This window comes from Larimichthys crocea, chromosome I (assembly GCF_000972845.2).
Source record: "Larimichthys crocea isolate SSNF chromosome I, L_crocea_2.0, whole genome shotgun sequence".
NCBI lineage: Eukaryota > Metazoa > Chordata > Actinopteri > Sciaenidae > Larimichthys > Larimichthys crocea.
In genome coordinates this window covers 22,656,274-22,669,163 of record NC_040011.1, presented here as the reverse complement: position 1 = coordinate 22,669,163, position 12,890 = coordinate 22,656,274, and the positions used below count along the sequence as shown (strand labels likewise).

The 12,890-nt window shown below is 37.3% G+C and overlaps 2 protein-coding genes across 2 annotated transcripts; both read left to right on the top strand.

Annotated features, from left to right (window-relative positions):
* The first annotated feature begins 1,292 nt into the window (after positions 1-1,292).
* LOC104932156 (low affinity immunoglobulin epsilon Fc receptor) lies at positions 1,293-6,034 on the top strand. Its single transcript, XM_027290562.1, has 7 exons — positions 1,293-1,408; positions 1,769-1,863; positions 2,052-2,159; positions 2,244-2,783; positions 2,890-3,032; positions 3,911-4,020; positions 5,027-6,034. Exons 2-7 carry the CDS (start codon positions 1,794-1,796, stop codon positions 5,160-5,162), a joined length of 1,107 nt encoding a protein of 368 aa, XP_027146363.1. The 5' UTR covers positions 1,293-1,408; positions 1,769-1,793; the 3' UTR covers positions 5,163-6,034.
* Positions 6,035-7,081: 1,047 nt separating this feature from the next.
* On the top strand, positions 7,082-12,369 carry LOC104932154 (low affinity immunoglobulin epsilon Fc receptor). Its single transcript, XM_010747320.3, has 7 exons — positions 7,082-7,178; positions 7,492-7,588; positions 7,765-7,872; positions 9,060-9,734; positions 9,869-10,011; positions 10,995-11,104; positions 11,645-12,369. The coding sequence occupies exons 2-7, from the start codon at positions 7,516-7,518 to the stop codon at positions 11,775-11,777; spliced, it is 1,242 nt and encodes a 413-aa protein (XP_010745622.3). The 5' UTR covers positions 7,082-7,178; positions 7,492-7,515; the 3' UTR covers positions 11,778-12,369.
* The last annotated feature ends 521 nt before the right edge of the window (positions 12,370-12,890 follow it).

The following is a 12,890-nucleotide window of genomic DNA, read 5'->3' as shown; positions in this document are numbered from 1 at the left end:
AGGTGTGTATATAATGCTTATAAGTCTTATAAGTCTAAGTACTATGATCATTCCCAGTTCTTGTGAGGTATGGCTCCAAGGGGGGGGGGGTTAATATCTGCACCAAATGTAATCTGAAGGCTTTCTGGTCAGTAGATGTGAAGATACGTATCTCTAAATATTGAGGTGAAGGATGGTCACCCTGACATCCACGAATCAAAGACTCTGCCATCCACAAACTCACTTTCTGTTGCTGCTCTACTAAAGTATAATTCAACCCTTACACCTCTGTTGTTCCCCCTGTGTCTTCACCATGTTAACCCTCTCCAAGAAGGACAAACTCATACATCATCACACACAACACTTCCAAAATTATTAGTCTCCCCACCCCCAACCTCTCAGACCTGAACAGCAAAGCGATTACACGCAGAGAAGAGAGCATATCATGACCCCATCATGACACATGACCCCAGTTGCAGATACAGATCCCTGGCCTGGAAACAGGCACACTATGGCTAAAGTTTTGTTTTCTCTGCAGCATAAAAAAAAAAAAAAAAAGCTTAGGTAACTGTCCTGTTAAGGTGCTATGGGTATGGGATGTGTGTATAAATGTGCTGCATCTCATGTGTTTTCCCGTAGTTATGTTGTGGTGTAAGAACCTAAGTATTTGAGTGATGCTATATACAGACTGGTAGCAAAATGTCTTAAGAAGACAATAAAGAATGTCTATCTATAAGATTCAAACACAGGAGATTTAATTTCATTCATTTCTCTTTTTTTTTTATAAATGTGGCTGTGAAGTGGCCTATTGTGCACTACTGAGTTTGCAGTTTTGAAATTTGTTATATGACTGGAGTACAAGGTAAGCAACATTGCACTTTCACTTTTTTGACCTAAATGGGTTAATCTGTGGAAAAAGAGAACAGAAACCAGGCATAAAGTCTGAAGCCTGACTGTGCGATGACCAGTAAATTCCAGTTTCTATCAGATTCAAATACAGGAGATTTCATTTCATTCATTTCTTCTTTTTTTTTTTTTTTAAATGTGCTTGTGAAATGGCCTATTGTGCACTACTGAGTTTGCAGTTTTGAAATTTGCAATATTGCTTACCTTGTACCCCGGTTATATAACACTTTCATTTGTTTGACCTAAGTGGGAAGTTAATCCTTGGGAAAAAAAGAACAGAAACCAGGCATAAATCTGGAGCCTGACTGCGATGACCAGTGAAATTCCAGTTTCTTTTGTTTAAATGAAACGAACGAAATTGACCTGAAATGTAAAGTCAAACATTTGCTGACATGTGCCGAAGGAGCATCCTCTTTTGTGCACAATAAATAATGCTGGTGTGTTTGTTATAAATCAGTGGCAGCATGTGAATCTGAAAGCACTCTTACTGATTTTGATTTCTTGTTAACTTCTCAGATCCAAGGTAAGTGCATATTTAGAGACTATTTCTAACTTAGATTGTTGAATATTATACCAATGTGTTTAATGTTTCTATATAGATTATTAGTCCTGTAAAAAAAGGATCTCACTAAAGCTTAACTAGTTGCAAACTCCAAAGGAAAAGCACAAATAAGATTATAGACTTTGGCTCAGTGCTTGCAAATAATTTAAAGGGTTCTTTATGTCACTGACACAGTTTGTATTAATTGAGCAGGATCTTAATGTAAATGCCAAATCATGCTGGACTGGCTCAAAAATGCAAGAACAATACAACTACATGTCGTAAGAACCGAATATTGTATTTGTGGCTTTACAAAAATCTATAAATGTCTCCTCTAAACAGGAAAAACTGTGAAATCATTATCAGGATGGATTCATTAGAAATCGACGACGCCTATATAAATAAGAACTTAAGGATGGATGACCACATTAGCAAAGGTACAGTATCATCCTGAAAACACAAACAGAATGTTACTAATATTAGGTACAACAAATAAAGAACCTGTGAACTTAAATTTTAAAGAAGTTATCCTATTTTATATAAATGCCAGTTGTGGTTTCTAAAGAAGAACAAGCACATTGTCTCTTATAGATTTAATGTCTAAACGTTTTGTTTCTTGATTTAGTGGATTTTCAGAGAAGAAAGCAGCCCTCTAGATGTAGATGTACGAGTGTGTGTCTTGGATTACTGTGTGCTATCCTGTTGGCTGGTAACATTGGACAGATTTTCTACTGTAAGTCATGTCATTTTATTTGTTGCCAATAAAAATATGAATCTTTTTTTTTTAAATATATTTTTATTCATTTATTTTTTACAGATGAGATCATCGACCGCCTCACGTCCAGTTACATTCCGGAAAAACTCAACAACACAGAAGAAGACCGACTGCAGAAATCTTATGATGCTTTAACTGCAGAGAAAAAACAGCTAGAGGTCAGACTGAACACCATGACTAAAGAAAACGATCAGATGCAGACAAACTTTAATAACGTGGAGAGGGATCTTGAGGCGTTACGGACTAATCACAATGACCTGACAGCAAGAAACAACCAGCTACAGACCAATTACAATAACCTGCAAAGAAGTAATGTTAAGTTACAGACTACTTTCGACCAGGTACAGGGGAATTACTCTTCACTGAAGAGGGACAAGGACCAGTTACAAGCAAGTTACAACACACTGAATATAAGAAGAAATCTCCTTCAGATTGGCTACAACTTGTTACAGAAAGACAAAGAGCGATTGCAAAACAGTTATGACATTGTAAAAACGGAAAAAGAGCAGTTACAGACCAATTACAGCAGTCTGGCTACAAGTGAAGAGCAGTTACAGAAGAAGATCGACAAAGCAAGAAGAAGTAAGATGTTCCCCATTAAATCAATGTAGCATATAGTTATGACCAGTAGTTTGGTATTCTTAGCCTTTTGTGATATTTTGTCTCTCTATTTTTTTTCATTTTACAGGAATGGTCTGTCAGACAGGCTGGCAGAAGTTCGACCTCAGCTGTTACTTTGTTTCAACTGTGAAGAAATGCTGGCTATGCAGCAGACGAGACTGCGTCGCCAAGGGAGGAGATCTGGTCGTCATAGACAGCAGGGGTAAACAGGTAAGAGAGAAAAGACAAGAGAAAGAATGACCTGGTAGACAATAAAGGCGTGAGGTGTCTTTGCAATTTTTGTGATGTCATCCTTTTGTATCCTCTTTTGGTTTGATAATTTATTAGCAATATTGTCACAGCTTTGGAATTTAAAGTGACATTACATTACATACATGACAATTGGTATTTTCAGAGTGCAATATGACTGTGTGGACAGTTGTATGCAGGTGCTTCTTATGATTACATTATCAAAAACGAACCCATTCCCTCCCTTTCTCTTCTTAACTTCCTCCATCAACAACCTCGACAGTCTCTTCACCTCTGCCATTATGCCCATGAAGCCTCCTAAGCCCCTTTACATTGCCTGCTTGCCTAACTCTGGTTCTGGCAGGACATCGGCTCTGCTTCCCATCAGCATTCCTTACATCCTGGGCCTTAAAACCTCCTTTTCCCAGTGCTCCAAAACACCTGTGGTACAAACATGGACACCTCCCCAGTGTTCTGAGCTCACAGTCCGGGCAGCTCGGCTAACAAACTGAGCTAGCATTAGCTAACAGCAACTATAGTTTACAGCCGTTTACTTTACTGTCCAGGAAAGTAAATCACATATCACCTAATCATTCTTTATAACTTTCCAGTGATTGCACCTGTATTACTTGATGATTTGACAGATTTATGTTGGTTGGGTTTCTTGTCAGAGGTTAGCATGTCCAAATTACCATTAAGTGTGTTTGTGTCATGATTTTGAAACCAACAGAGGAAAAATAGGTAGCATGAGTGACGGAACCAATTCAACTTTGTTCAAAGCCATCCTACTATGAAAAACAGTTTGACTGAAAAAAATATGTTTTAATATTGTTTTATTTCTCTATTTGCTACACAAACAGGAATTTATCAACAGCTTACTGAAGAAAGGAGAACATGCCTGGATTGGTCTTTCTGACAGGATCATAGAGGGAGACTGGACATGGGTGAATGGGGACCCAGTCACCACGACGTAAGTGTTAACTGCCAGAGTAAATCTCTTGGGATCATGATATTAGAAGAAAGCATAATTAAACATGTTACTTAATTATTAATCATCTATCCATTTTCTGTATGAAGGAACTCTGCAGTTCTGTAACATTCATTTTCCTTCACTGTTTGCATCATTTTGCTGCATTTTTTAAACATGTCAATAACTTGTAAAACAGCAAATGAACCTAACATTACACAGTATTAACTTATTCATATCTACAAGAATGAGTGGCGATTCTTAACTTGTAAAAGGCAGAGGTCACAATAATCTTTTGTGAACTAAAATTAATTTCTGCCAAAGCCTGTTAACCAATGTTTAAGAGCTTTTCTACATCAATTCATGGCTAATTGTGGTGATGTAAATAGCATTTATGTTTCTTTTATAAATGTAAACCCAACATGACATCAACAGTTTGAAGCCCAGAGTCTGGCATTGTGGCTGGCTGTTGCCATTTTGTTGTGGGTGTGGAGCTAGTGGGTGATGAACTGTTCCTGTATACAGAAACTTTGATGGGAGAAATAATATGAGTAGCAGAAGCTTGATTCATATTTGATCAGCACTGCTGAGTTTGACAGTTTGATCTGAGTTTCGTGAGTTTTGCTGGACAGACTCACTGAGAATGACTTGCCAATCATATGGTAGCCCCACCCTAAAGCAAATCCTACTTTATCATCTATTTTCCTCTAAATGGGACCAGTATTCACAAAATGAACATCATGCTGTGTGGAATTAGACTTGAAACTAGATATTTAGTATTTAGTACTACTTCATTAGGAAACTGTTCACAAAGTTAATAAATGTATGGGGGGAGTGGGGTCATAGAGGTATAAGATTATACAGTACAATCAGACATCTTTGCAGTCAATGAAGTTGCCCCCTGCTGCCCACTAGAAAGAATGCAGGTCCATGTTCGCTTCAGTTCACAGACCTGGAGGCTCTGTCCACTAATTGTATACTGTCAATAATCTGTTATCTTGTACATCAGGTACTGGGAGCCTGGGCAGCCAAACAGCGTATATGGGGAGCAGGACTGTGCAACTTTCATGCAGAAATCATCTGGAATGGGAGAATGGAACGATTTAGGCTGTGATAATAAACAGATCTATATCTGTGAGCTATAAGCTCACAATGATTTACACCTCACTTACAACATGATGCTAGTTTGGGTTTTTCTACCCTGCTCCTGTTCTGTCTTGTGTTCATCCCTCACCGTTTTATTACGGTGATAGTTGTAGTCGACAAAATTACGCATTTGTTTGTAGACTACAACTTTTCATTCTTTTTCTTAGATTCCAAATTCCAGGAACAATGGGTCTACTCTGGTGGTTGTTGTGGGGGTTTGTGAATTTTATGTAAAAACTATAAAAAGACTCTCAAAGTTATGCAGCCAACATTTTTACTTATTTGTTCTATACTACAAGAGTACTGGAGTTTTGACCTCACCAGAGTGCCAGATCATTACAAAAGTTATTTTGTAACACCTTTCATATAGAGCAGGCTAGACGATAATCTTACTCTTAAATGAGTTACAACTGTTTAAGCTTTTGTTTAGCTTAAAGAAACTTAAAATATATGTAACAAAACAATCAAAGCTTACCGCTTCATTTTACTGTTTTAATGACCAAGTGTGTATATAATGCTTATAAATGTTGAATAAAGTGTTTTCTTTTCTTTATCCTCTACAAAATGTGATTCAATTTAAATATTATTCCAATAAGAAATCAGGTTAAAAAAAAAAAAAAAGTACTGCATGTGATTCTGTAAACTTGATTGTATAATGTTTGAGAAATTGCTGTGGCTCTGCTTCTAATTTCCAACATACTTTTAAACTTTGTAGTTGCAGACCTGAAATCAGATGGCAGTTAATTTGCAAAAGGCTTGTTTTAAATAACCAGTGAGAATTTAAAATAAATGTTCATTGCATGGTTCAAAGATGATGATGAAGATTTTTGATGATGAAAACAAACGATTAAAGACTTTTCCAGTCAGAAAATTTGAGTTTGTCCATTACTTTATGAAAAAACTGTATCCAGTGTTTTATAGCCACTTCTTTCACAATGTATGTCTGCTGTCTCCATCATCCATCCATTTTCTGTAATCACTTATCCTCATTTTAAATTGGCCCAGTGCACATCAGCATGTTGATATAAGATGGGATGTTTTTACACCAAACTGTTCTGGGTACAGCCTGAGGACTGCCCAATGTGGCGTCTTCCCATGAAGCGGAGTAAAGCCGGGCATACACTGTATGATTTTAGCCCGTTTTTGACCCGATTTTTGAGATGCACAACCTGGCGACGCACAGCCCGATTTCCCGTTTCATCGGGCTTCTTTTTCCGTACAGTGTACAGGGGGTAACAAGGGCCGAATATCTGTTCCCGAACCACCAATGAATTTCTAAGATAACCTGGCCTGTGACTAGTAAAGCAATGTCACTTCTTTGCGTTATATATATATATATATATACTTAATAAAGCCTGGACTTCACTGTTGGTCCATTTGTCCATCTGTTGTTCCTTTTCTTAATGATTTACATGTTTTTTTTTTAAATGGCAGTTGCTGGTGCTGCTCATGTGTTCAACTAGTTTACTTACACATGTCACTCAAGGTTTTCACTGGGAGAGTACCTACTCTGAAGTATAACAATGACAAGCTTCGATCATTCCCAGTTGAATGAGAACAACAAATCTGCATAAATCCTAATCTAACGGTTATTTGGTCAGTGGATCAGTCAAGACAGATTTCATCCTGACTTTTTTTTAGTAAATGTGCTTATGAAGTGATCTACTGTACATTACTGAGTTTGCATTTTTGAAATTTGCTATATGGCTTGCCTTGTACCTCGGCCAGATATAACTGTCATTTGTTTGACTTTAGTGGAAAGTTAATCTGTGGGAAAAGAGAACAGAAACCACCAAGGATGAAAGTTGTTTCTTGTAATAATTTTGCCCGAAAATGACCTATAATGTGAAGTCAAATATTTGTTGATGTGCAAAATGAGCATCCTCTTTTGTGCACAATAACTATTGCTGCACTTAAACATTCATTTCTGCTGTGTTTGTTATAAATCAGTGGCAGCAACTGAATCGGAGAGCAGTTACACTGATTCTGATTCTTGTTAACTTCTCAGATCGAAGGTAGGTGCATATCAGAGACTATTTGTATCTTAGATTGCTGAATATTATACCGCAAATTAACGTTCTGCAGATTCAACTCTAATTCTCTTTTACTACAGTTTTATTTAAAGTGTTTATATAGATTATTTGTCCTGTAAAATTTACTTTGTGCACGCTCCAAAGGAAAAGAACAAATAAGATAATACATTTTAACGAACTAATTAAAGGCTTCTTAATGTCACTGACCGAGTATAGATTTTAAAAGAGTGTAAAAAGTAACCACAGGTCGCAAGAACCTAATAATGTATTTCTGGCTTTATTCTCCTCTAAACAGGAAAAGAGTGAAATCATTACCAGAATGGATTTAATGGAAATTGAAGATGACACATACATAAATACGAACCTCACAATGGAAAGACTCATTAGCAAAGGTACAGTAACAACCGTAAATATTGGGTACAATTGATAAACACCTGTTGGAACCTGTTAATCAAATTTTTAAGAAATAATCCTATTTTATATAAATGACATTTGGGGTTTATAAAGAAACACATGCACATTGTCTCTTACAGAGTAGATGTCTAAATGTTCTGTTTGTTTTTGTTAGTGGATTTTCAGAGAAGAAAGCAGCCCTCAAGATGTAGACGTAAGAGTGTGTGTCTTGGATTACTGTGTGTTGTCCTGTTGGCTGGTAACATTGGACAGATTATCTACTGTAAGTAATTTTATTTGTTGTCATTAAAAATATAAATACCGTAACTGTCATCTTAATGTTTGAGAAACCAGGTGCAAATTATGTTGTAGATCAGCTTTGTAGATCAACTTTTTCAACGCGGGAAAAAGTTGAACATGGAACGAGCAGGGGAAATGTAACGTAAATGTAAGGGGGTAAATAAATGTAGTATGTATGCAAGAGGCAGCGCTGCCAGTGAAGTGCCCACGGCTTCTGCAAGCACACATCGGCGCAAAGCAGTTCGAAAATATGACTCAAATTATATCAAACTTGGATTCTTTTGGAGCGGGACCGAGGAAAAGCCTAGGCCGCAATGTGTGGTGTGTGGCAAAGTCCTCAGTAATGACTTCATGAAACCAGCATATCTCAAACGGCACCTCTATACCAAACACTCTGAAAGATAAGCCAGTGGATTTTTTTCTAAGAAAGCATGAAGTCCACGATTCACTCCTGTATTGCACCCACAGCCAACAAGCACAGGAGGCTTCATACCGTGCTAGCCTGCGCATCGCAAAAGCTGGTAAGCCACACACAATCGGTGCGCAGCTGTGTCTGCCGCTAGCCAAAGAAATAACACACACCATGTGTGGGGAGAAGGCTGCCAAAAAGTGAGACTTGGTGCCACTTTCGAATGATACGGTCTCTCGGAAAGTACAGTCCATGCCCGACGACGTTCTGAAGACACTAATTGCACACATTAGAAGTAGTCGATTTTATTCCCCTCAGCTAGATGAGACGACTGATGTTGCAGATTTGCCAAACTTGACTTGAAATATTTAAAAAGTTGTTGTTTTTTTCATTTTCTGTGCTGAGATATCTTCTGCTTAGAAAAGAAAAAAACACTTGAAGTTTGTGTTTGTTGTGAAGAGGAGGACTGTGTGAGAATTGTTAGACAGAGTTGTAAATGTCTGATTCGGTGTTAAGGTAACAATAAATAACCATCATAATGAATAAACATCTCTCCTGTGTGGTGAAAGCTAAAAGGGAAAGCCTATGCTGCTATATTCTAATGTTGGTCATCATGGTGGTACTCAGAGAGCTCAATGTTTTCTCAGGTGGTACAGAGTATAAAAAGTTAGTCAGTTAGTTAGTTAGTTATCTTTCAAACTTACAAAGTTCAATAATATTAGTAAATATTTGTTTTTAATTTATTTTTTATTTTTTCACAGATGAGATAATCAGCCGTCCCGCATCGGTAGACCCAGCACAGGCCAGTTACACTCTGGAAAAACTCAACAACACACAAGAAAACCGACTGCAGAGATCTTATGATGCTTTAACTGCAGAGAAAAAACAGTTAGAGGTCAGACTGAGTAACTTGACTAAAGAAAAAGACCAGTTTCAGCAGAGTTTGACTACTGAAAAAGACAAGTTCTACGTCAGTTTCAACAATCTGAAAAATGAGACGGACCAGTTACAAGCAAGTTACAACAACTTAAAAGAAGAGCACAATCAGATGCAGACAAGCTTTAACAACATGCAGAGGAGTCTTGAGACGTTACAGACTAATCACAATGACCTGACAGCAAGAAACAACCAGCTACAGACCAATTACAATAACCTGCAAAGAAGTAATGTTAAGTTACAGACTACTTTCAACCAGGTACAGGGGAATTACTCTTCACTGAAGAGAGATAGTGACCAGTTGCAAAGAAGCTACAACACACTGAATATAAGTTGTAATCTCCTTCAGACCAGCTACAAATTGTTATGGAAAGACAAAGAAAAATTTCAAAACAGTTATAAGATTGTCAAGAGCGAAAAAGAGCAGTTACAGACCAATTACAGCAGTCTGGCTACAAGTCAAGAACAGTTACAGAAGAAGATCGACAAAGTAAGAAGAAGTAAGATGTTTCTCATTAAGGTTTAATTGAATTAATTCAGTAAAAAAACAGTTCTTTGTTGTTGTTGTTGTTTTGGGTTTTTTTTGTGTGCATTTTTATGATATTTTGTCCTCATTTATGATTTCACTGTGCAGACATGGTCTGTCAGACAGGCTGGCGAAAGTTCGACATCAGCTGTTACTTGGTTACAACTCTGGAGAAAAATTGGACATTAAGCAGACAAGATTGCATCGCCAAGGGAGCAGATCTGGCCATCATAGACAGCAGGGAAGAGCAGGTGAGAAAGAAAAGAAATAGAACATCTTAGATGCATGATCAGTGATTCAGTGGTTAAATTGAAGCAACTATAGACGTTGCTTTGAGATTCATGCATGAGTTTAAAAAACAAAGATGACTGAGTTATAGATTACGAGGACATCAACATGAGGTACTGTTTTGTCCTCTAAACTGAACATATTGCAAAAGTAATAAGTGGAAAAATGTTTAATATTTCAAGCTAACCAACTATCTGGTCAGAATCCCTGCATTTCGATAAAGTGGTGGATAGTTTTACATACAGTAGTGGGACTGGGAAGGGAGACTACATGTCCTTGATGAGCGACAATGGAAGCAGGTCATGAATTCATGGTCACTGTGATTTGGGAGTAATGGTCAAGGTCTTGACCAGCGAATGGGGAGACTGACTTTGTTGCTCCAGGGATTTAGAGTATCAGTGTGTGATTTGTTGACTGACAGAGGTGGTATATTAATGACTTTGGGTGTAAAATTCATCATGCTAGATTTATTCAGACATTCCTTGTCTTACCGGGGCTTCTGTGACTTTAACCCATGCTCCCCCTCTGATGGCGTGAGAGTCAACAGACTTCTAACAAAATGAGGCTTTTAGTAAAAAACATTTTGGAAATGCTGCTGCATACAAATTTACCTCTAAACACTATAATTAGATTAGATTAGATTAGATTAGATATACTTTATTCATCCCACCACAGGGAAATTTACTTGTTACAGCAGCAGAGGAAAGTGTAGCATACACTACAGAATTAGAAAAATGTAGAAAAGGCAAAAAAAACAAAAAACAACAACAACACAATAAACAGACAGAAATATCTATAACTTACACTACTGCACATTGCTTTACTACTACTATACTATCCATATATATCCCCTATCATTAGCCAAATGTTATAATTAGCTAGATATATCATACAACAGTTTCTAAAGGAAATTTGGATATTTATGTTTTAATTATTCCACTAACAGGTATTTGTCAACGGCTTATTGAAATCAGGCTACAATGCCTGGATTGGTCTGAGTGACAGCCTTGAAGAGGGGACTTGGGTGTGGTTGGATGGGACTCCAGTCACCATAGCGTAAGTGTTCCCTTAAAGTTCCAGTGTGTAAGATTTACTAACAACCAATTTCTTGCACAAATTGTATTTGTATTTCTGAATAACCTGTAATGAATTATTATCAAGAATCTGTGGTGATTTTAACCCTCTATTTTGTTAAAGATGGAGGCCACCTGATTATAATCCTTTGTGAACTGAAATGAATTTCTGCCTGTTGGTTTTGATCCTTCATGAAACAATGCAGTAGTAAAAATGTGGAGGAAGGTGTTTGCCACAAAGAACAGCACATTCAGCTCAAAGATCTTACACAACTGCATCCACAGAGACACTGATTTCAATGAAATCCATTATCTTGTGTGAATGTGTTTCAAAGCACTCAGGGGTGGTGATGGATGTGGTTCAAAAATGTCCATGGTCACATGAAGCCTCTACATATTAATACTATGCAAATGAGTTCGGATCAGAAACAGCAGGTCAGAATAGTTGAAGAAAAACTGGGTGCCGTAAAAAAAAACATCTGAGAGAGGAGTTAATTGTTTCTGTGTCTATCTTGTACATCAGGTACTGGCAGCCCGGACAGCCCAACAGCTTCAACAGGAACCAAGACTGTGGAGAAATCGTGCAGAAGGAAGGAGGGGGAGAATGGAACGATGATGGCTGTTTTGCTGAACAGCTCGGGATCTGTGAAAAATAAGATCCCAATTAAACACCAAATTGTCATATCTTAATACCTCAAGTGGAATCTCGCCATGTAGATAGAGTTCATTTTATGTTTTAAGGTTTTAAGATATCCATCTCTGCCTCCACCCCAATACAATTAATGGGAAAGATGTCCCTTTAAAAAAAATCTATAATTTTTACTTGAATTTCATTGTAATTTGGGTGACCCAACCATTTTATAGACACGGCACATAGCAGGAAACGTACAAATGGGCATTTCACACATTCTTTACTTATGCATCTGTATTTCAATCATCACATTTGTATCACATTGCATCATATTTAAGCTTTACCGATTTTAGACAAGTAAACTTTGGTGCTGAACATTAGTTAGCTGATTTAGTTGATGATTATTATGATTGTTTGTACAAAAACAGATTTTTCTATTAATGTGTAGTAGTCTACTGTAGTATTCTGTGGTGTTTGGCATTAGATGTATAAAAATGAACATATATTATATTACACACACACATTTATATATACAAACATTTGCATATGGTATTAATAATTTACTGTACCAATTACATGCAACTGGCACAAATAAATTGTTTTCCCAAATAAATTAATCTGTGCTTGCTAACTGGCTCTATGTCTCTATGCTGGCTCTAAGTTGTGTTATGCTCACTGTGACCCACTTTGTTTGTTTCCCATTTATGTTGTTTTTTGATTACCACTTAATGAGACTCAACGATCATGTATCTTTCTCCTTATGACTGCCCTCGCCATCAAACTCAACCATGATATGCCAGTGCTGCGAAGCTGTGACTGAGTGAACTTCTGAGAAGAAAAGGTTGACTGAACTTTGAGAAAAAACATTGTCTGGCTGGCCATCAGAAGTACCAGGACATCCCGAGGGGCACAAATCCTCCCCTTAAAGATTCTAAATACTAGTTCAACTGTTAGTCAAGGTTTTGAAGCTAAAGCTGTAAAACAGAAGACAATAAGGATAAGTGAGATTACTGTGGGCTTAAAATCATTGTGTTATTTGATAGCCTGGCTGTCCTGGCATTTGACTTTTGTGTCCTTAAAAAGCTGACAACACCAAAGGCCATCTGGCCTTAGCCACAAAATGATGAAATTCCAGGTC

Excerpts from the sequence above, each read along its gene's own strand:
- LOC104932156 (XM_027290562.1), top strand. The coding sequence starts at position 1,794 with ATGGATTCATTAGAAATCGACGACGCCTATATAAATAAGAACTTAAGG. Across the intron at positions 2,160-2,243 it reads CATTGGACAGATTTTCTACT|ATGAGATCATCGACCGCCTC; the intron begins GTAAGTCATGTC and ends TATTTTTTACAG. Across the intron at positions 3,033-3,910 it reads TAGACAGCAGGGGTAAACAG|GAATTTATCAACAGCTTACT; the intron begins GTAAGAGAGAAA and ends CTACACAAACAG.
- LOC104932154 (XM_010747320.3), top strand. The coding sequence starts at position 7,516 with ATGGATTTAATGGAAATTGAAGATGACACATACATAAATACGAACCTC. Across the intron at positions 7,589-7,764 it reads GGAAAGACTCATTAGCAAAG|TGGATTTTCAGAGAAGAAAG; the intron begins GTACAGTAACAA and ends TGTTTTTGTTAG. Across the intron at positions 9,735-9,868 it reads GATCGACAAAGTAAGAAGAA|ACATGGTCTGTCAGACAGGC; the intron begins GTAAGATGTTTC and ends TTCACTGTGCAG.